At 40.2% G+C, this 22331-nt stretch overlaps 1 protein-coding gene across 1 annotated transcript in view; it reads right to left on the reverse strand.

The window, feature by feature from the left end:
- Positions 1-22331, reverse strand: part of LOC145410973 (uncharacterized) — a 170611-nt gene that overhangs the window by 75863 nt on the left and 72417 nt on the right. Inside the window, exons 4-8 of the mRNA XM_080281029.1 lie at positions 9533-10900; positions 8843-8984; positions 7054-7174; positions 4590-4812; positions 2481-2688 (exon numbers count right to left, since the gene is read on the reverse strand). Of these exons, the coding sequence (XP_080137155.1) occupies positions 2481-2688; positions 4590-4812; positions 7054-7174; positions 8843-8984; positions 9533-10900 (2062 nt within the window). The remainder of the gene's footprint in view (positions 1-2480; positions 2689-4589; positions 4813-7053; positions 7175-8842; positions 8985-9532; positions 10901-22331) is intronic.

Below are 22331 nucleotides of genomic sequence, written 5' to 3' on the forward strand. Positions count from 1 at the left end.
TTTCTTCTACTGATAAAGCAGATCTCTTCGTACAGACTTTCTCCTCCAATTCCACCTTAGACGATTCCGGTGCTGTTCCTCCATCACTTCCCCCCTCTGACTTCCTCATGGCTGACATTAAAATTTCTTCATTGGATGTATTTTCTGCCATCACTGGCCTCAGTACTAACAAGGCATATGGGCCTGATGGGGTCCCTCCTGTTGTTCTCAAGAACTGTGCTTCTGTGCTTACACCCTGCCTAGGCAAACTCTTTCGCCTTTGTCTGTCAACTTGTACCTTTCCTTCTTGCTGGAAGTTTGCTCTCATTCAGCCAGTCCCAAAGAAGGGTGACCACTCCCAACCCTCCAACTATCGTCCAATTGCTTTAACGTCCTGTATTTCAAAAGTTTTCGAGTCAATTCTTAATAGAAAAATTTTAAGGCATCTTTCCTATCACAACCTTCTTTCCGATCGTCAGTATGGGTTCCGTCAGGGACCCTCCACTGGCGATCTTCTCACCTACCTTTCAGACTCCTGGTCATCCTCCTTTCGGGACTTTGGCGAAAGCTTTGCCACTGCACTTGACATCTCAAAGGCTTTCGATCGAGTCTGGCATAAATCTTTAATTTCCAAACTGCCCTCCTACGGTTTCTATCCTTCTATCTGTGCCTTCATCGCTAGCTTCCTTTCTGGTCGTTCTATAGCCGCTGTTGTAGACGGCCATCGTTCTTCTCCTAGATCTATCAACAGTGGTGTTCCTCAGGGCTCTGTCCTATCACCAACTCTCTTCCTTTTATTCATCAATGACCTTCTAAGCTGTACATCTAACCCTATCCACTCATATGCTGATGACTCCACCCTTCACCTTTCCATTCGGTTCCTGCAACGCCCATCTCAATAGTTACTTCAACAAACAAGGGATGAGGCTATGGCACACCTAATGTCTGACTTGGCTCGTATCTCTGACTGGGGTAAAACTAATATGGTGGTCTTTAATGCATCTAAGACTCAGTTCTTACACCTATCAACCCGACAAAATCTTCCACAGGTATACCCACTAATGTTTAATAATATTCAGCTTAATCCTGCATCATCCTTGAACATGCTTGGGGTTTCATTTACTCGGGACTTATCTTGGAAAGATCATATTACATCTCTTGTAAAATCTGCTTCCAAGAGATTGGGTGTGCTAAGCCGACTCCGCTCTTTCTTTACCCCTGCACAATTGTTGACTCTATACAGGGGTTTTATCCACCCCTGCGTGGAGTACAACTCTCATGTGTGGGGAGGCTCCCCACATACAGCTCTTCTCAATAGGGTGGAGTCAAAGGCTTTTCGTCTCATTAACTCTCCTCCTCTTACTGACTCCCTTCAACCTCTGTCTCTTCGCCGAACTGTTGCATCTTTATCTCTTTTCTATCGCTACTTTAATGGTCACTGCTCCTCTGAACTGTCTGCGTGCATTCCTCCACCTCTACGACGGGCACGTAGCACCCGTCTGGCAGCAAACTCTCATCCCTTTTCTGTCCAACTCTCTAATGCAAGAGTTAACCGTTACTCCCAGTCTTTCATTTATGCAACAAGTCAGCTCTGGAACTGTCTCCCTCTGTCTGTATTTCCTGCTGCCTATGATCTCCAGTCTTTCAAACGCAGTGTGTCCAGGCATCTCAAAATGATCGGATCTTGATTTTGGCTCTCTATTGTATTTTGTTTTTCTCTTGGAAGGAACTGTTACTGCGGGCTCATGGCCTTTGGTTCCTTCTTCCTCGCATTAAAAAAAAAAAAAAAAAAAAAAAAAAAAACTTGAACTTTTAAAATATATCTTAGTTAACTGCTCCCTGTCTTAACACTGCTGCACATACTTATGAAGAATAATGTGAATCAGTGCTGATTTTCAGACCTTTAACAAACAAATGCTATTATATTATTGGTATGTCTAATTTATGATGAATACCCACTGCTTAAGTCTTCAGAAGAACAGTTATAATGGTAAATCTTACAGCCCTGGAATGTCAAGTACAGCAGTGTATAGAACACAATAACCTCTTCTGCCAGAAACATCTTTTATGTTGTGTTCTAGTTCACCATATGATTATATGCAACTCAGGAGATATTTTTCAAACTGGAATGATTAGATGCAGCCATTTTCCATTCCTTCAAAATAAGAGGTCTTGCTTAAGTTGAAGAAGACAGTATGGGAGGAGCAAGAATAAAATTACATAGCATGTCACTGTAGTTGTTATTACTGATTAACCTTGGTCTGCCTCACTGAGCAGATCCATCATCTGCAGGCAAGCAATTGCCCCTGCAAGGCTGTCCCATGCAGTGAACCAATGCTCCCTTGTGGGAGACAATGCAGCATCACTCCACAGTGTGAAGTTTGAAGGTTTGGTTTTTAAATGCATATCAAATTTGTATCTCTCCAGCCAGTTAACAGATGCACCGTAGTAGGCTCTATATAACCCCAGAGTGAAGTGATAGAGCAGGCTCTGATTCCTACCTGTATGGGGGTGAAGTGAATCATGTTGTATCCACTCTCATATGCAACCTGAAGCCTCTGTTCCCAATCAGGCAAAGGCCCCAAGCATTTAGACAGGACAGTTTGGCACTGAATGCAATCCTGGGGTAGTGGTGTATCCTCAGGTCCCACTGCCAATGTAGGGTCTACCAGGAAGAAGCCAGATCCCTGTGCTTTTTCTCGATCCTCACTGTGGGAAAGGATCAAGAGAATTATAGGTGTAAAACAAATACAGCACACTTTCCTTATTGTATGTCAGGGATGTGTTCCAAAATATCAGTTCTATTCAGCTGGTACTGTGACTTGGATTAACTGACACATTAACTTAGAGCTAGCAATGAAACTTTAATTAGTACTTATGTAAATTACCAAAGCCTTACCAAAAAAAAAAAAAAAAAAAAAAAAAAAAAAAAAAGTGCTATAAAACAAGAACTTCCTATTGCTATTTCATATTCTGATGTATGAAAAACATAGCACTGGATGAAAAGAGGACAAAAAATTGCAGTAACACAAAAGTTTATACTGCATAAAGATTAATGATAAACTGGAATATTGTCTGACATGTCCAAATCAGGAAAATAAGAAAAATTACTGTACAGCTGCTGTAAAATCAACTACAGGTAATCATGATGCTGAGTCTGTATGTATGCATGCATGCATACAGAGGCAGGCAGTACTGCCAGTACAAGAACTGGCTGTCCTACTGGCAGTACCTTTTAGTACCACTATCGGTGCCAGCAGTACTTTTTTGGGTTAGTACCACTGCTGGTAACGTCAGTACACTTTTCGCCATTTCCTTAGTGGTAGCGATAATTGGTACTTTTTGGTGAGAATGTGTAACTTCTAGAAAAAATGTCTGGCAGCGACAGCTCGAAGCAGAACAGTCTAAAGATGACAAGGTCTAGGTGGAAGACTATTTCAAAGCACTGCATGACAGCGGAAAGAAAAGCAAGGAGACTGGGAATTTGCTGAGAAGTTTCCTGGAACAGAGGCCAGAGAAAGACAAACAGCTGTGTGTTCCCACACAAAGCACTGTTGGATTTATTCATTAGGTTCAACATGCCGATCTCCTCCAATGCTGCAGCAGAACAACTACCCTTGATAGGAAAAGATGTCCTTAAACCACAACCAGCAGGACTGAGTGATGATCACTTCAAAATGCTTGTATTTTGGATGAGAAATAAACAAAAACACAGAAGTACAAAGGTTGTAAACAGGAATATCAAGAAAGTGGTGTGCTGGTTAGTGATAAGTTTTATAAGATGTAATACTTTTCTGAAGTTTTTATTTAACCTTTATGTCCCAGCTATGCTCATACTAAGATTTTTATATAGCAAGGTTTGGTTAAGGAAAGATTCAGCTAGTTAATAAAAAAAAAGTACCGCTAGGAAGTACCGATATTACTACTGCCGGTACTTTTTGAAACCTGTAAAGCTATCGCAACAGCTAGTACTGTTTTCTACCAGTACTGCTATCACTACTGCCATTGCTTTAAAAGTACCTAAAAGTACCACTTGCCCATCTCTGCATGTATGAATGTATGTATGAATGTATGCATGAATGTATGCAACAACATTCCAAACCCCAAGAAACATTTTTTAGAAAACTTGTACAATACAGTAGATGCACCTATGGTACTGGAGAGGGATGCCTTCACACAGTGGCACAAATATAACTCCATGATGAATTACCAAGTCAGACAAACATCCCTTAACTCCCTTCCTATCCCATGAGAGGAGGAAGTAGCCTGCCAGAGAGGGGAGGTTTCAGCCTTCAGTTTGCCAGGTTCATATTTCTTACTACTACTACATGGAACCACTGCAAGTCAAATGGCTGATAATATGAGTCTGGTCCAGACTGATGTCCTCTGAAGGGTAAATTGGCCACCACTAGCATCACTGAAGCCATCAGAGTGACAGGAAAACTACCACCAGGCAAGTCAAGCACCAGCAAATACAACAAGTAAAGGTTCTTGTTCTAATGATATTCTGCTCACCATGCCTTGGTCTAAAATGGCCATTTTTTTCACTTTGCATGCTTATCTGGAACAAGCAACTGCCACTAAAATACAGTGGAGGAACTGTAACTGACCCATCATCGTAGGTGAAGTAGTAGTGGAAGGCCCCTGCCATTGCCACATGAACTTCAACATACAGTGCCGTATCATCTCCCTTGTTTCTGGAGTCGCTCATCCACTGCAAACGGCGGTACTGAGTGCGTGTAAAGCCATTACTGGGATCCTCTGGATGGTTGGTAAATACGCTGACAGTTCGCCCGAAGAGGGAGGGCCCTGGACGCAGCTGCAACAGCCAGCCTGTACGGAGAGATGGGGAAGATGGTCACATTTCCAAAGTATGTATGCGGTAGTACAATGCACAATTTGACAACATCACTCCACCTTTTGGTATAACCAGTAAAGTGTGCTTTGTGAGCGTGTGACGAACGAACAAGAGTTTCTACATAAGCCTATCATCATAACTTCATCTTCATGTAAACTTTCAACATTTTTGGTGAGGTAGTTGAACAGTAACAGAGGAATAACTGAGCTAAAATATTTACTTTCTCACATTCTCTCTCTGGATGTTCATAATGCGAAGAGCCGTAGCATTTATCACAAATGCAATGTTCAGTTCTCTGCTCCCTACTTGCCATTTCAACGAACTATGTCTGTAAACATTTGGTTATTGATCAAATGATAAAAGCCAAAAATGGGACTATTACCTTTGTTAATATCACCTCCTAAACTTAGAAAAAAACGTTAATGTAAAATTATGAGCATAATATCCAATATTTAACTGTTAAAATTCATGCAAGAAAACAATGTTACAACAGGAAATCTTTTTTAATTTGATTTCATACCAGAGCATGTCAACTGAAGCCCTTGGTATATTCCCTTGGAAAGCTGGGATTCCAAGGTGTTTCTTTGGTCTCATAAGTAAACATATAGCTAAAAACAAAATTTATTGAATGTATCTACTACCTGCTGGAAGCATCTCCTCTCTACTTAACACAGTAGAAAAGTTATTAGCCTCTGAAAACCATCATGGTTGGGCCGTGTCGTGTTCCGTCATGCAGCTCATTTCTCAGTAGTACGTAAACATCACTTCGCTCGCTTGCTGATAACAATTTTGAATAATGCTGTACCCCCAAAAGTCTGCTGAACTCATCATACCAATGGGTTTCAAGTCAAAATTCACTGTCTCACTACAGTAACATTCTCCCTATGTGTCAAGTGGGGTTGGTGGAGGATTAGTGCCCCTCCCTGTAAAGCAATTAACTCTAAGCCCTTGGCCACCCTGTTTGGGATACATTGAGTCTGGCAATGAATGAAAAAAAAAGAAAACTACAGTAAGCATCATATTAAAATGAAACAACATTCACGTTTGCAATTGGTAGGTGCCACAAGGAGGACTGGGAAAGGTATAACAAAGTACGTATAAGAATTTAGGGTTTAATTCTCGTTCAGTAATATTTGGTAGTGTGGGTGGGTGGGACCAGGAGGAATAAAGATAAGTAAAGCAAGATAAGGATACAATTACAAAAGAGGTTAGGTTAATGAAATGACGTCCATGGTCCTTTAAACGGACAGGACTGAGGACTTTAAAAATTTATGAGATGATAGTCTGAGAGTGGTACACTATGTACCTTAGGCACTAATGGGATAAACACAAACAATTCTATCAGTTTCTTTAACTGGTGCCCATGGTACTTTAATAAAATATGGGATTGGACAGTTTCAAAATTTAATAAAAGGGAAAATCCAACGCATGGATCTATAAGCTTTGAAACTATGACCCAATAGGCAAAGGGTCGAATGCTACATACCCTTCCAGCAAAATCCCCCACACATGAACACTGGGCACACGCCTAATGGGGTAAAAACGGAATCAGGTGGACTATGATATGGAAAAGAAAAGACACCACAGTAAAGCAAGACTGTGTCTATACAGGAAAGCACTTACAACAGTAATCATGAAAGGGTGGACAAGACTAGTACCAAATCAACTCAGTAAAAAATGCTTAAAGGCTATATGCCCAACAGTTATGGAAGGCCCTAAACCCAGAAAACTACCAAACTGGAGTTAATCAACTGTTTTTAGAGATTCTGATTCAACAGACGAAAGACAAAAGGAAACTAGCTCATTTACCTATTTAGTAGGTTCTTAAATTTTGAGATCAAATGAAAATCTCATTCATACCTAAAACAGACAAACATAGCATAGTCATTAAGCATTTCTTTCATTAAACTATAGCATCGAATTTCTCATAGAACAAGATCTTTTCTCTTGTCAGGTTTACACACAATTATCATTTCATTCAGTTTTAGGCAACACTCAAAATTCTCACAGAACAAGATCTCCCTTGTCATGCTTACACATAAGTGTTGTTTCTTTCAATTCTAAGCAAGGGAAGACGAATACAAAATCAAAATTATCAAACACGGTTATAGAGGACAGACTTGATTATTCTGCCATACTAGCACACAGTACAATACTTTGGCTTCTGCAGATAAAAAATTTTTGTACGAAACTGCAACGGGAACTATGAACCACACCTTTTTGCAGTCTGAAGAGTGTTGAATCAAGATGGTCACCATGGTTGAGTGTCAGTACCCGCACTTGGGGCTGCTGCTGACCAAGGCTACCCCCAGTTCCAACTGCCACCTTGCCTGTGCTCTGAGGAAATATTAATTTAAGAAATCCTTGATTACTATATATACTTGGTGAAATTTTCATAGTAAGAAAAAAGTATACCAACAACTGATTACTATGATTACACTTACTATGCAATACAAAATGCTGTATAATTCAAATGGGCAAGATTAACCTGAGAACTGCAACTTATATTACTTACTGGTAATGCCTGGAGGGCAACTGAGAGATACAATAACTAAAAAAATAATAAAAATAAAAAATAAAAATGCTTGTGGCAAGGATGTTATACTCACCACGAGTCACACGATAATCACCACTTACGAATCTCGTGTCAAAGACAAGTACTGTATTACTGCAATGCATATGCTTGCTGTTACAAACTTACTGAAATGCTGTGAATTAAAAATGTATCATCAGCAAGTCAGGCACTAGAAAGAATGACTGAGTCTTATGTGCAGATCTATGCTCGTGGCTTGTGATAACATTCAGTGAGCGAGGTTACTGACAAGTACGTAGTTAGGTCTGTAGCAGACATGATACAGCCATACTTTCCATTTATGACTGAATAAACATAATTCCAATTGCTGAGCTGTGCAAAACTCTAAAAGCTACAGTATATGGGACAAAGTGAGAAGGAAAATGAAGGATGACAGAGTGAGAGCAGCTTTTCATGAAAATGTGGCTTAGATGTAGTTCTGTCACAGTATTCCCCCTCAGGGAGTTCCCATGAGTGTGCATGGCATTATAGACAATGGTGATTAAGGCCACAAGCAAGGATACTTGGTATAAATACTGCTTGAAAAAGCATATACTGGATATCTATAAACTGCATATATATACTGCATAAGGTCACACCTAAGTTCATCTGTAAGGACAGTACATTGTGTAAAGCTGCTTGTGAACACATGACAAAAGGCTGTGAGGTCAACAAGTCCTGGAAGAAGGAATCAGACTAACAATGACCAACAAGAAAACTAGGAAAGATAAGCAAAGGTGGACTGATGAACTATGTGGAAAAACAGAGGCAACAGTGGAATGTCAATAACAAGTCAGTGAAATTGATAAGGAGAGAACTTGATAACGAGAGAACCTGATAAGATGAGAACCTGATAAGATGAGAACCTGATAAGATGAGAACCTGATAAGATGAGAACTTGATAAGATGAGAACTTGATAAGATGAGAACTTGATAAGATGAGAACTTGAAAAGGAGTGAAGCTGATAAGGAGAGTTGCAACAAAAATAGATATGGTGTTGTTTCTTAGCACCATCAATTTGGGTGCTAATATGATGATGAAGTTTCCAAGTTTTTGAACAGGAATTTCAGAAATTTCATCTAACTAGCCTAACCACACATTCTAATTCCAAAAGGGATGACTATAAAAACAAATCACTTCCACGTCATGATGTTGCCCCGTTCTCTGCCATCATTCATCCCTCTCTTCATCCCATGCCACTCTCACCCTTAAAGACCTAGCTCTTCAGTGGTTTTTCACTTTACTGTTTGCCTATCATCCTCTCCCTTGCTCAGATACACTCTTAATCTCTCATTCTCCATTTGATCCACACAGCCAAACAATCCTACAAAACATCTAACACTTTTCAGCATATCCACATCAACAGAACACTCCCAAACTTATTTATAATCCAGCTAATACTGTACCATAAACAGTATCCCTGAGGACTAACCTCAGCATCAGGATGAGTGGCTGGTGGCATGGCATTGGTGGTGGGTGCAGTGGTGGCTGTGGCATGGGGGCGTGGCTGAGGCTCCTGTGTCACCACCCCAGCTCCCTCCTGCACACCCATCTTGAAGAAGTTGGTCAGCTTCCTAAGAAAAATTATTATATGCATGTCAGATATACTGCATTTGACTGCAACCCTGCACAGCTAAAACAAAGTGTTCTATTCAGCAATAATATTTTCACAATAAACTAGCAGTCAAAATACTAAATGACGACACTGTATAAATAATGCAGTTCATAACACATAAGTTTACACAATTCATTTAGACATAACAGCAGCCTGAATACTTGGGCAATAAAACAGCCCCTTATATTATTGTGATTAGCAGACACATTGTTTTAAAACATACATTAGTTTTTGCTCCAAGATGGGTATGTGTAACCAATATGTAACAAACTGAGGAAAAAAGAGGAGGTGGACAGGCAAACAGCACTGAAAGGTTACCTCAGTGTCAAAACTGTGAATACACAAACACAGCATTAAATTTCAAATTCAATTATACCAGTAGTATGACAAAAAGAATGGTAATTAAGCAAAAAATAAAATGTGTTGCCAAACTCGATTAGCTATTATTACTGTAGTTAGTTTTTTAGTAGTGCCCAGCAGTAACTGGTGGTTGAAACTGTGCAACACCTGTCTTCCTCCCTGCCGGCACTGCTTTCAGCTGGGATGGTCACTCTGTTGTCAGCAGGAACAGAGACTCTCTTGTCAGCAGGAACAGCTACTCTGCTGTCAGCAGGAACAGATACTCTCTTGTCAGCTGGAACAGCTACTGTGCTGTCTGCAGGAACAGCTACTCTCTTGTCAGCTGGAATGGCTGCTTGTTTGTCAGCAGGGGCAGACTCTTTGGTGTCAGCAATTGTCTTAGCCTTTTTTGCAACTTGTGGCTCTTGCTGTATATCTGGAGCAGAAGGCTTTTTAGGCTTTACAGTGGGCTCTTGTTTTGGAGGGTGTTCTGCTACTGGTGGTTTAGTTTCTACTGTTGGTAGCCCACGCTGCTTTTCTGGTTCTGTTTCTACTTTGTGCTCTTTCTTAACCTTTGCTGGAACCTCGGTTACTTTCCCAGCTTCTGCTCGACCAAGTTCTGCCGCTCCTGGTGCTTTTTCAAGCCCCTTTACAAGTTTGGGGGCTTTCCCTAGTTTTGATGGTGATTCTGGTACATTTTCTGAGGTTTCAGGAATTTCAGGAGCCTTCACAGTTTTCAATGGTGGTTTAGAAACTTTTTCTGGCTCTGAAGGTACATTGGCTTTCTCTGTTTCAGCTGCCCCTTTGGTAACTTTCTTGAGCTTTGGTGGTGTTTCAGGAACCTTCTCTGGCTCAGCTGGGATTTTAGGTACTTTTTTTAGCTTTGGTGGTGCTTCTGGGGCTTTTTCTGGTTCTGGTTCAACTGGTGCTTTTGGAACTTTTTTCATCTTTGGTGGTGCTTCTGAGGCTTTTTCTCGTTCTGGTTCACTTGGTGCTTTTGGAACTTTTTTCACCTTTGGTGGTGCTTCTGAGGTTTTTTCTGGTTCTGTTTCAACTGGTGCTTTTGGAACTTTTTTCAACTTTGGTGGTGCTTCTGCACTTTTCTCTGGTTCTGTTGGAGATTTGGGGACTTTTTTAAATTTTGGCTGAGCCTCTGTGACATTTTCTGGCTCTGATGATGACTTTGGAACTTTCTTTAATTTTGGTAGAGCTTCTGGTTCTTTATCTGGGGCTGGTGCTTGCTCAGTAACTTTACCAGGCCCTAATCCTTTTCCAAACTTGGCAACTGCACCCGGTCCTTTGCCCAGCACTCCAGACTCTGGTCCTTTATCAGGTTCTGCCTTCGCATCTAGCTCTTTTCCAGGTCCTCCAGCTGCTGCAATGGGCTTTCCAAATTTTTTTGCTACTGGTGCTGCTGGCTGTTCTGGCTCTTGTCCTGCTGCTCCTGCTCCAGATTTTGATGCTCCTCCTGGCCTCCATTTTATACCACGACCTCGACCCACACCCTCACTCATGGTGCTTACCGAATGGATGGTTCAGGCTCAGTACTGTTGTAGGGTAGGCAGTAGGTTGGTCAGATGCAAATATTGCATGCTAACTGCCAGGGCCGGATTAAGGGTGGGTAGGGGGTCATCTTAGGTCAAACTTAACTCTTTCAACTTAAGAATATCATTTAGAAATTACTTTAGTCTTGTTATCTCCAGATTGTTTTACTTCAGGGAATCTTGCAGTGAAGGGGATAGGGAACATTCTCCTACAAACTCCTTTACTTAATAAGTTCTCCCCAAAGCAAAGTACAAGTCAGGCTGAATTAATATTATCCATACAGTACATACTGTACTTAAATATATATATATATATATATATATATATATATATATATATATATATATATATATATATATATATATATATATATATATATATATATATATATATATATATATATATATATATATATATATATATATATATATATATATATATATATATATATATATATATATATATATATATATATATATATATATATATATATATATATATATATATATATATATATATATATATATATATATATATATATATATATATTATATAATTATATATATATATATATATATATATATATATATATATATATATATATATATATATATATATATATATATATATATATATATATATATATATCTACATACCAGTATCTATCTATCTATCCATATATATATATATATATATATATAATTATATATATATATATATATATATATATATATATATATATATATATATATCCATATATATCTACATACCAGTATCTATCTATCTATCCATATATATCTGTAATACCAGTATCTATATCCATATATATCTATAAACCAGTATCTATCTATCCATATACTGAATATATATATAATATATATATATATATATATATATATATATATATATATATATATATATATATATATATATATATATATATATATATATATACACACACACACACAATAGAGAGAGAGAGAGAGAGAGAGAGTACAATATATATAAAATCCTGACTATCATACTTAAAGGGAGGGTGGGGACATAACTTCTAGCACAACAGTAGCTACATTTTCTCGTCTTTATTTGCTTAGTTGTAGCATCAAAAGCTGAAGTATTAAAGACGTCACATTAACATTACATTGCAGCTACTGTATACAGTATTCATGACACAGCCTAACAATGATACATTACAGGAAGTCAGTGCCAGAAGGCTCTAAATCTGTCCTATTAACCAATAGCAATATTATACATGGTGAACTCAAAACACTTTGTAAATACCCAGTAATAAAAATCAATAACCATTTTCAGCTTTAAGAAACAAGGATGCTTTGACTTTAATCATCTTAATAATGATGCTTTTACTTTAATGATCTTAATAATCTTCGGTAATCCTTCACAACTTACTCATATGTGAAACTTCACAGCTAGGTACCACATACAGTAGGGCTAATTTACTACGGTATGTTGTGTTTAGAGAAAAACACCGGCTTAGAAAAAAAAAAATGCTGTATGGTACTATTATCACGTGTCATGTGCTTACTCTTTTGTCATGGTTAGGAAAACTAACTTAAATCTTCACCTTACTGAGTATATTGTGCTACACCACCTATCTTCACTGGATAAATAATAGTAAAACCATACCATTCAGCCCATCCCATCTGGCAACACTTTTAATGCCCCTCCACGCTATCCTGCCTACTATCAAACCTGCACCTCATACAACACCAGTCTTCAATGTTTTCCTCTTACCAAGTCCACTATCTAACACTATTTCACTTCATTCTACTCACTTGCCTTTGTCCACACCCATGTTTGCTCCCCCATCATATCAGTAATCTAGCTACTAAGCCAATAAAAGTGCTATCTCTATCTGACATCTAGGTCCAATAAATTACCATAGTACGTACCTATGATAAGCCCCCCGGCAGACAATACTGGTAGTCAATACTGGATCTCATTTTTTTTTTTTTTTTTTTTTTTTAATTCCTACTTCCCAAACCTGTGAGCCAATGGAAGGAAACACCTTCCACAGGCATTATCTGAATGAATCTACACCAACCTGAAGGGACTTCAAAGGACCAGAAACATCTAATCTATCAACACATCTTCAGAGGCATGACTCTATCTCCAATGACCTGATAAGCTGATGGACCTTTAGGGATCTGAAGTATCATCTAAGAAAAAAAAAAAAAATCCATCAATAGGCCTGTTATTTCAGCACATGCCTTGATGCATACATCTATATTGTAGTTACCTCTACTGTTGACATTAAATGACCTGCAATGCTATGAAAAAAATAAACATATCGAATACATCAGTAGCCTAATTAACATAATAACTACAGCAGGCCCTTTCTTAAATGGACTTCAACAGATTGGATATCAAATATAACAGACACTATGGAGGCCACTGAACTTATGTTGGCCATAATGAACAACAGCTACCCATTAAATGGGGCGCAATGCATGCGTTTCCTACCCTTTCTACTCCAAACTGACCTGAAATTGCCCCCTCCCAACATGACTACTGAGCAGTAATGACATAGTACAGTAAAACTGTGCTAGTCATGTAGTACTATGACAAGGATGTGAAGTAAAACACAAAGAAACAAAATTATGGATCAACTTAGTGTAAAATGGGTACAGTTTTCATTTCCAGTACTAGAATATCCTATTGCACTCATTTATTTTCAAATGTGCTTGAAATCCCGCCTCTGGGGTTGGGGGGGAGGTGGACCGTCGAATATAATGGGCTCATTGGTTTTATCATATCAGGCTTCCCCCCAACGACAATAGTTTGTTATAACGAGATTCTACTTTACGTGTAATGTGGCTTTCCAAACTGTACCTACAAAAATTACCGGTACTCTATGATAAAAAATTGTATCTGTAGACAGAATGCTCTCAATTGCACATGTCTGATCATACATTATCTTAATGCACTCTGTAATGCTGCCACCATAAATGTATTTTCTTGGAACAATCACACACCAAAATGACAATAACAGCCAACTGTCTACCATGATGAGAGACAAGAGACATGCAGTGCAGAAGAGATGTGCCATTAATCTCTTGAATCCTGTCATGTGTTTCTAAAGTTTCTTCTTGCTTTCTCACAATACCATGCTGGCACTTGCATCTAACTGGGAAAATACTACTGGTACAATGGTACTGGGGGTACTTTTTTTTTATTTATTTATTTATTTTTTTTACGCAATGCCACCATAGATATAAATGAGACTAGATGCCACCGCCCATTCTTCAGTACAGCGGGGATGCGTCTGTGCAGCCACCACCTTAGAGCGGTCAAGCATGTAATAATGGAGCTTATTTTAGAGTAAATTCAGACTAAGAAAATGAATGTTGTGGTGATGGTGGTTATTGCTGAGGTAGTGGTGATCGTGGGTATTGTAGTGGTAGTGGTGGTTGTTGCTGTGGTGGTGGCGATGGTGATTATTGTTGCTCTGTGGTGGTGGCGATGGTGGTTACTGTTGCTGCTGTGGTGGTGGTGATGGTGGTTATTGTTGTTGCTGTGGTGGTGGTGATGGTGATTGCTGTTGTTGCTGTGGTGGTGGTGGTGGTGGTGGTGGTTGTTGCTGTGGTGGTGGTAGTGGTGGTTGTTGCTGTGGTGGTGGTGGTGGTTGTTGTTGCTGTGGTGGTGGTGGTTATTGTTGTTGCTGTGGTGGTGGTGGTTATTGTTGTTGCTGTGGTGGTGGTGGTTATTGTTGTTGCTGTGGTGGTGGTGGTTATTGTTGTTGCTGTGGTGGTGGTGGTTATTGCTGCTGCTGTGGTGGTGGTGGTTTATGTGTTGGCAGTGGTGGTTGTGCTGGTAGTTGTTGTTGTTGTGGTTGTTTTGGTAGTGGTGGTGGATGTTGTGATGGTAGTTATTATGGTGGCTGTGGTTGCTGTCGGTTTTGGTGGTGGTGGTGAACGGTTGTTGTGGTTGATGCTGTTGTGGTGATGGTGGTTGTGGTTGCTGTTGTGGTGGTGGTTGTGGTGATGATTGTTAGGGTGATGGTGGTTGTGGTTGCTGTTGTGGTGGTGGTTGTGGTGATGATTCTTAGGGTGATGGTGGTGGTGTGGTAGTTGTAGCTGCTGCTGTTTTGGTGGTGGTGATTGTTGCTGTGGCAGTTGTAGTTGTTGCTGTTGTGGCGGTGGTGGCAGTTGTTGTTGCTGTGGTGATGGTTATTGTTTTGGCTGTTGCTGTGGTGGTTGCTGTTGTGATGGTGGTGGTGATTGTTGTTGTTGTGGTGGTGGTGGTGGTGGTGGTTGCTGTTGTTGTGGTGGTGGTGGTGGTGGTTGCTGTTGTTGTGGTGGTGGTGGTGGTGGTTGTTGTTGTTGTTGTGGTGGTGGTGGTGGTTGTTGTTGTTGTGGTGGTGGTGGTGGTTGTTGTTGTTGTTGCTGTTGTTGTTGTGGTGGTGGTTGTTGTTGTTGTTGCTGTTGTTGTTGTTGTTGTGGTGGTGGTGGTTGTTGTTGTTGTTGCTGTTGTTGTTGTTGTGGTGGTGGTTGTTGTTGTTGTTGTTGTGGTGGTGGTGGTGGTTGTTGTTGTTGTTGTTGTTGTTGTGGTGGTGGTGGTGGTGGTGGTTGTGGTGGTGGTGGTTGTTGTTGTTGTGGTGGTGGTGGTGGTTGTTGTTGTTGTTGTTGTGGTGGTGGTGGTTGTTGTGGTGGTGGTGGTGGTGGTTGTTGTGGTGGTGATGGTGGTGGTGGTTGTTGTGGTGGTGGTGGTGGTGGTGGTTGTTGTTGTTGTTGTGGTGGTGGTGGTGGTGGTTGTTGTTGTTGTGGTGGTGGTGGTGGTTGTTGTTGTTGTTGTTGTGGTGGTGGTGGTGGTGGTTGTTGTTGTGGTGGTGGTGGTGGTGGTGGTTGTTGTTGTTGTGGTGGTGGTGGTGGTGGTGGTGGTGGTTGTTGTTGTGGTGGTGGTGGTGGTGGTTGTTGTTGTGGTGGTGGTGGTGGTGGTTGTTGTTGTTGTGGTGGTGGTGGTGGTGGTTGTTGTTGTTGTTGTTGTTGTTGTTGTTGTTGTGGTGGTGGTGGTGGTGGTGGTTGTGGTGGTGGTGGTTGTTGTTGTGTGGTGGTGGTTGTTTTGATGGTAGTTGTTGTGGTGGTGGTGGTGGTTTTGATGGTGGTGGTTGTGGTGGTGGTTATTGTTGTGATGAATGTGGTGGTGGTGGCTGTTGTGGTGGTAATGGTTGTGGTTCCTGGTTCATCTGAAATGTGAACTCGGTGGACTGCAGGCTTAAATTTCCCTTCTGCAACCCTCTATCCTCCTTTCGGGGAAAGCAGCAGAGGGACATGCATAACCAGACAGTTGGGTCCCTCGTGCTTTCGGTGCCACCAGATATACTCCGATGCTTTCTACATCCAAAAGCAGCACATTGCTGCTGCATTTCCTGGTGACTAGTGGCCAGCTTTGCCCTTTGCCAGGAACATGACATCGTCTGCCTTGACCGTTCCAAGATGGCCGCCGCGCAGACGCATCGAAAGCAGTGTCATGCGGCATCTAGGCTTATTTACATCCATGAATGCCACCACCAGGAACAGTTCTCATCTGCCTTTAAACAAACTGGAAAACGGTAACCTTGGCTCGGGCTGCTAGTGTATTTGTACCCTAACCAACAATACAGCTAAGTTTTATCATTCTGAGTAGGCCTACTGATCCAGCTGTCATTTAAAATCAGAGGCATATTATCAATACAAAGTATCATTAATGGCTTTGCCATCCCTATAGTTGCTACATCAATTTTTATCGTTGTCTAATGTCTGCTTAAATCATGCAACCAAAGAAAAACCCAGGCTGAGTATGAACACCAGTAATATATCGTTTAGATGAATTCTTACACTGGATCCCAGTCTTTTACAGTTTAGGGCCATATTCTGATCGATTTTGTAGTAAAGAACTTCACCTTACACTGTTTGGCATACCCGGTACTGTACTTTAATACAGTACTGTAGTTTTTAATGGTCATGGTTAATGCAACAATCATACAAGTGAACACCCATGCATGGCCCATATTTATCATTAGCTGTGAACATTCACAAAGGGCCCTTGTGAGTTCACAAGCCATGACTGGTGTCAGAAGCTCCTAGCCTCCAAGGCAAAGGTTCTTACTTCCAAGCATCTCTAACCAGTTGGACTAGTATATGGCTACAGATCTGTTGCCCTAATGTGATCCAGATTTTCATTCTTCTGAAGCTTATTTCACACAGCTCATTGACTGAAAATGACGATACTATAGCTGGAAGAGCTCAACATATTTTCATTTTTTTTTTTTTGGAGGGGGGGGGGACTAGCAACAGTCTATAGTTTTAATCTATTGCTACAACTCCTCACTCACTACGGAGATAGGAATTTCTGGCCAAGTCAGAATTGAAAATATGAAGGTGGTACAGTTAACGTTTATGCATACTGATGTCCATTCCGAAATAAACATTCAGGTGTGATATGCCATTACCAGTCTATTCTGAACACTTCTGATTAATATTCTTGTATTCTGATACTGGAATGAAATAATGAAAATATTTGTATTGTATGAAAAAAAAAAAAAAAAAAAAAAAAAGCTGAAGTTGCAAAGCCGTCTAAATCTGTTCGACTACGGCTCCAAGTACTGGAATCACTGTCAATTTCAAAACTGCTAGAAACCATGCAAAAGCTGTATTGAATCTCGCCAAATCAAACTTTTTTCAAAATCATCAAAACTGCTTAACAATCCTAATGAGAATATTCTCGTAAACTCTCAATTCTTTCAATAATAACTATCGTCATCACTCATTCCCCCACTAAAATCTTCAGACGGCAACATTACAAATGACCAGTGAGGGAAAGCGAAAATCTTTGCCAGTACATTTGCCAGAAATTCTACTTTGGAGGATGTCAGCCAGAACGTCCCTGTACTAGCATAGAACCTGACTCTCCCGAAACTGTTCCACATATAATACAGACCAGATACGGAAAATCCATCCTAGACAATTTACCAACCAACAAAACTCCAGGCTCTGATGGAATTCCTCCAATTGTTTTGAAAAAGTGTTCCCCAGAACTATGTTCTAGCTAAATTATTCAGACTATGCATACGTACTTCTTCAATCCCTAATTCATGGAAAGAAGCCAATATCCACCCTCCAAAGAAAGGAAGTTCCTCTAACCCCTCTGATTACAGACCAATAGCTATCACATCTTCTCTTGGTAAAGTATTTTACTGCAATTAATAGGCACATAGTTAAACATCTTGAATCCAACAACTTAATTAGTGATAGACAATATGATTTTTGCCACAAAAGATCCACCATTGACATACATAATCTCCTGACTCATACCATCCATCAATCAACTGACCAACATGGAGAAACTCGTTCAGCTGCCCTTGATATTTCTAAAGCTTCTGACAGAGTGTGGCACAGTTCCCTGCTGTCCAAACTCCCTTGCTATGGACTAACGTGTTTTGTTCCTCTGCTATCCCCATATCTCAGCAACAAAAAATAAGAGTAAAAGTAGATGATGTATATTCCAGTTCTCCTCAATTAACGCCTGCGTGCCACATGGATCAGTTATGGCACCAACGTACATTCCTAGTTCATATTAATGATCTCTCATGCCACCCACAGTCTCATCCATTCATATCCAGATGACTCAACACTCCACAGTTCATCACACTCAAACATCTATTTACAAAGGTTAATATCTGTAACTCTCAACTCAGTGCAGCCATTTCCATAAATCAAGACTTATCTAAGATCAATGAATGGGGACAAAATAACCTTGTCTCATTTAATCCTGGTAAAACCAAATATATACAATTTACTAATTTACAGGTATTGCCAGATTCGTATATTACCTTCAATGCTACTAAAATTCCCATCTCCAAAAGTACTGAAATTCTCGGTGTTTCACTTAACAATAAGGGAGCGCGGTAGCTCTGTGGTAGGGTGTCGGGCTCGTAATCGTGAGTTCGCGCCCCGCCCGGTGGCTGCCGCGCTGGGAGGGGTAGCGCTCTCCTGTAACCCTAGCAGGGCTATATGATCTGACGAGATCTAGCCCGGGGATTAATCCACTTTTAACTTAACAATGCCCTCAAGCTGGACTTCTCATGTTAGATCACTTGCTAAAACCGCCTCAAAAAAATTTGGATTATTGTAGAGAGTCCGTAACTTCTTCACTGATGAGCAGTTAGCTATAATATCACTCGTTAAAACCGCCTCAAAGAAACTTGAATTATTGTATAGAATCCACACCTTCTTTGCTGACAAGCAGTTAGCTATAATTTAAAGCCATGTGCACTTTCAGCTTGAATACTGCTTACCCTTGTGGAATGGAAGTGGATATATGTTGCACCAAAACTAGAAAAAAATTCAGAACAAAGCTGTTGGAATTATTCATAACCCTGCTATTATAATAAACTACCTCCTCTACAAATAAGGAATGTTGCTTCCCTTGCATTATTTTACAGATACTGCACTTTTATGGCAAATGCTCAGACGAAGTTGCGTCCATTGTGCCACCTCTCCATGCCTTCCCTCGTGCTACACGTGCATCTGGTAGTGCTAATGACGAATGTCACACAACCATACGCAGAACTGCCTGTAGGAATTCTTTTATTCCCCGAACTGCATCTCTCTGGAACCCGCTTCCCCAGAGTTGTTTCCCCTCAAACTTCAACCTACAGCTGTTCAAGTCAAACTGTTACTGATATTTTATGAATGGAGGACGCCAGTAATCTGGTGTATGGATTATTATTTTTTTTTTAATCATTTGTTTTTCCTTCTGTTATAAAAAAAAAAATACACGACACCGACAAAGAAACGACTGTAGATGTTTTGATAATACCGTACTAAAAATGACACTGGACTATCCTATTCAGTCTTCACTCTTGACTGCCACGGTTTCCATCATACCATCTAAATAATAAAGTCAAGCTGTGCATGTGTGAGTATGCGTTTGTTTCTTTCATGAGAACGGTAATAGATATCGACCTGAATCTTTCTGCATTAGGTCGGGGTAGCCTATGTCCAGGAAGGGGCCGTCTTCTCCTCTGGATTCAGTTTTGTAACATCTCTTCCTTTGCGATGTATATGCAAACTGTTTACACACTGAAAATATATATAAATGACACATAAGGTACATTCTGGTGATATAACAAACCACCATAGCAGAAATGCCATGAAGTCTATGCCAAGGAGAAAGACTATGAAATGATGTCCGCTTAAGCTATGGATCCTTCAGAGTAAATGAAATTCGTGGTAGAGCTATTCGATTCACTGTTATTCTTCAGTAGTCGAAATATAGTCGCACCAGCAGGAACAAAAGGGCATATATAATTATACAAGTTTGTGGAGACTTTCTAGGAAACCCCTCCACGATGAGAGTTCAGACCAATGGCTACTGGTTCAAACTCTTTTGTAGGTGAATAAAAGCGCTTGGTAAACAAAAAACTGAATTAAACGAGTCAAGCATTCGCTTAACCCCTTGAGCTCGACGTCATTCTTACTTTATCCTGGTTAGCCTATCTCCAAATGATTTTAACCAGCTTAGAACCTCCTGGTGGTAAATGGGGTGAAATCTTTATCTAACTCCCTAATTTCTGAAATGTTCTCCTAGGATTTTTAAAAAGTTGGAACCACTAACATACCAGTAACAAAGTAATCGTAGAGAAGCTACTAACTACTAAACAAGCTTGATACGCTGTCAACAATGGGCAACACAATGTCCATGGTCCTATTAGTGTTTACAACCTATACTGCATAACACTGTCTTCAAAGAGCAGAAATAGTCAAACAGTGGAAGGCTAACAACAAGCTATAACTGACGCTTGAAAAGAGCACTGCTAGAAACTTTTACAATTAGCAAAAATTTACCGCACGTCAGCAAACTAGTGCACATGACTTCTCAGCACGCACAATGTCACTGTCTACTCGAAATTCTTGGCATTCTTGGCACTGCTTAATAATGTAAGTGGTTTCTCCTAATGCTGTGTATCTTGTCCCTTTTTTATTTGTTGAATCAGACCTTTTAACAATGAAAATGCTTGTGTGATCCTACGAACGATCGGGTGCAACAATTTGATGGTACGCTATATTGACGCTCGGATGCAAAGGTAACTATTTTCATGGTGAAGTGTAAACAGAGGCATTATTATTGTCACGTGCTAATATTTCCGTGCTATAACTTGGTCGTGCACATACCCGTCGTGGTATTCATTGTCGTTACAAAATTCCACTAATTTCACATCATCTTCACAAAGGAGGGTTCCGGTGTTTTCACGAAAAAATTAATAAAATAAAATAAAGTCCGCAAAAATCTCCGCCCATTCATCACTCCAACCACTGTGATCATATAAACACTTATCAACTCTGACAAGACGTATCCGGTGACAGCCTACATGAGTTCCCTTAACAAGTGATCCTCACACGTGAGCCCCCGCCCATCTGCCATGCGCACAGTCACAAATTTCATACTAAATTTCCTGCTATTTCCTGACGAGCTTCCATTACGTTTTCACAGTCAAAATATAAGGACAGAATACTTAGGACTAATATCGCCAACATCATACAGAACGTGCATCCTCATAAAATAATGTGAACCCTACTGTGATCGCTCATTTGGAATTCATGCTGGTGGTTAAGTTCAAGATGCCGTTTCCTTCTGGTCATGTCATTTCAAGGCTGGGTAAAAAATTAATGACAAAATACAAATAAATTACATCTGTGCGATGCCTGTAATACTTTAACACTAGGCCTACTTCTGGTGTCAAAACTGCTCTCAATAACTCAACGTTAAACCTCGCAGATGATCCATTCCCTGTAATCGTCCAGTCTCCTTTACACTGGTTGTTTACATGATCACAGGAGTACAAATATAACAAAGATGCGGCAGATGGGAATGAAGATTTGAGGTATATCCCGGTAGGCCTTATCCAACCGCACAACTCTAGCAAAAAGGCTTAAATTCTCCACACACACACACACACACACACACACGAAACGTACCATATCCATCTTACCTTAAAAACTGAATCAGCCAACTCCAAAACACTTGCAAGAAATTCATTGTCGGCGATGTGAAACCTATGACACCAACTTATAAACTAACTTTGAACACGTCCGGTTGGTTAAAGCACTAATGACATCACAATAGCACTGATATGAGGCACCAAATCCACTAAATCTAGCCGTCACTAAGCACTACAAAAATCCCCTGAACATGGCAGCACCATGGTAACCGGCTTCCACTGCCCGACTGCTTGAGCAAGTCAGGCCGGCGTCAAGACCTACCCACACCTCCCCGGCCTCCTGCCCTCCCTCCTACCACCGCACTGGATCCTACTGCGGGTAAATCTGCGTTCAAGCTGTGCGAATCGTAAACCGTTTTTGGTATAAATTCACAGATCAATAACTTAAACTCCCTTATTGTCGCTTGATGACAGTGTTAATTA

Source organism: Coenobita brevimanus, chromosome 87, assembly GCF_032717465.1.
Source record: "Coenobita brevimanus isolate Jiangsu-jjx chromosome 87, ASM3271746v2, whole genome shotgun sequence".
Taxonomy (NCBI): Eukaryota; Metazoa; Arthropoda; class Malacostraca; order Decapoda; family Coenobitidae; genus Coenobita; species Coenobita brevimanus.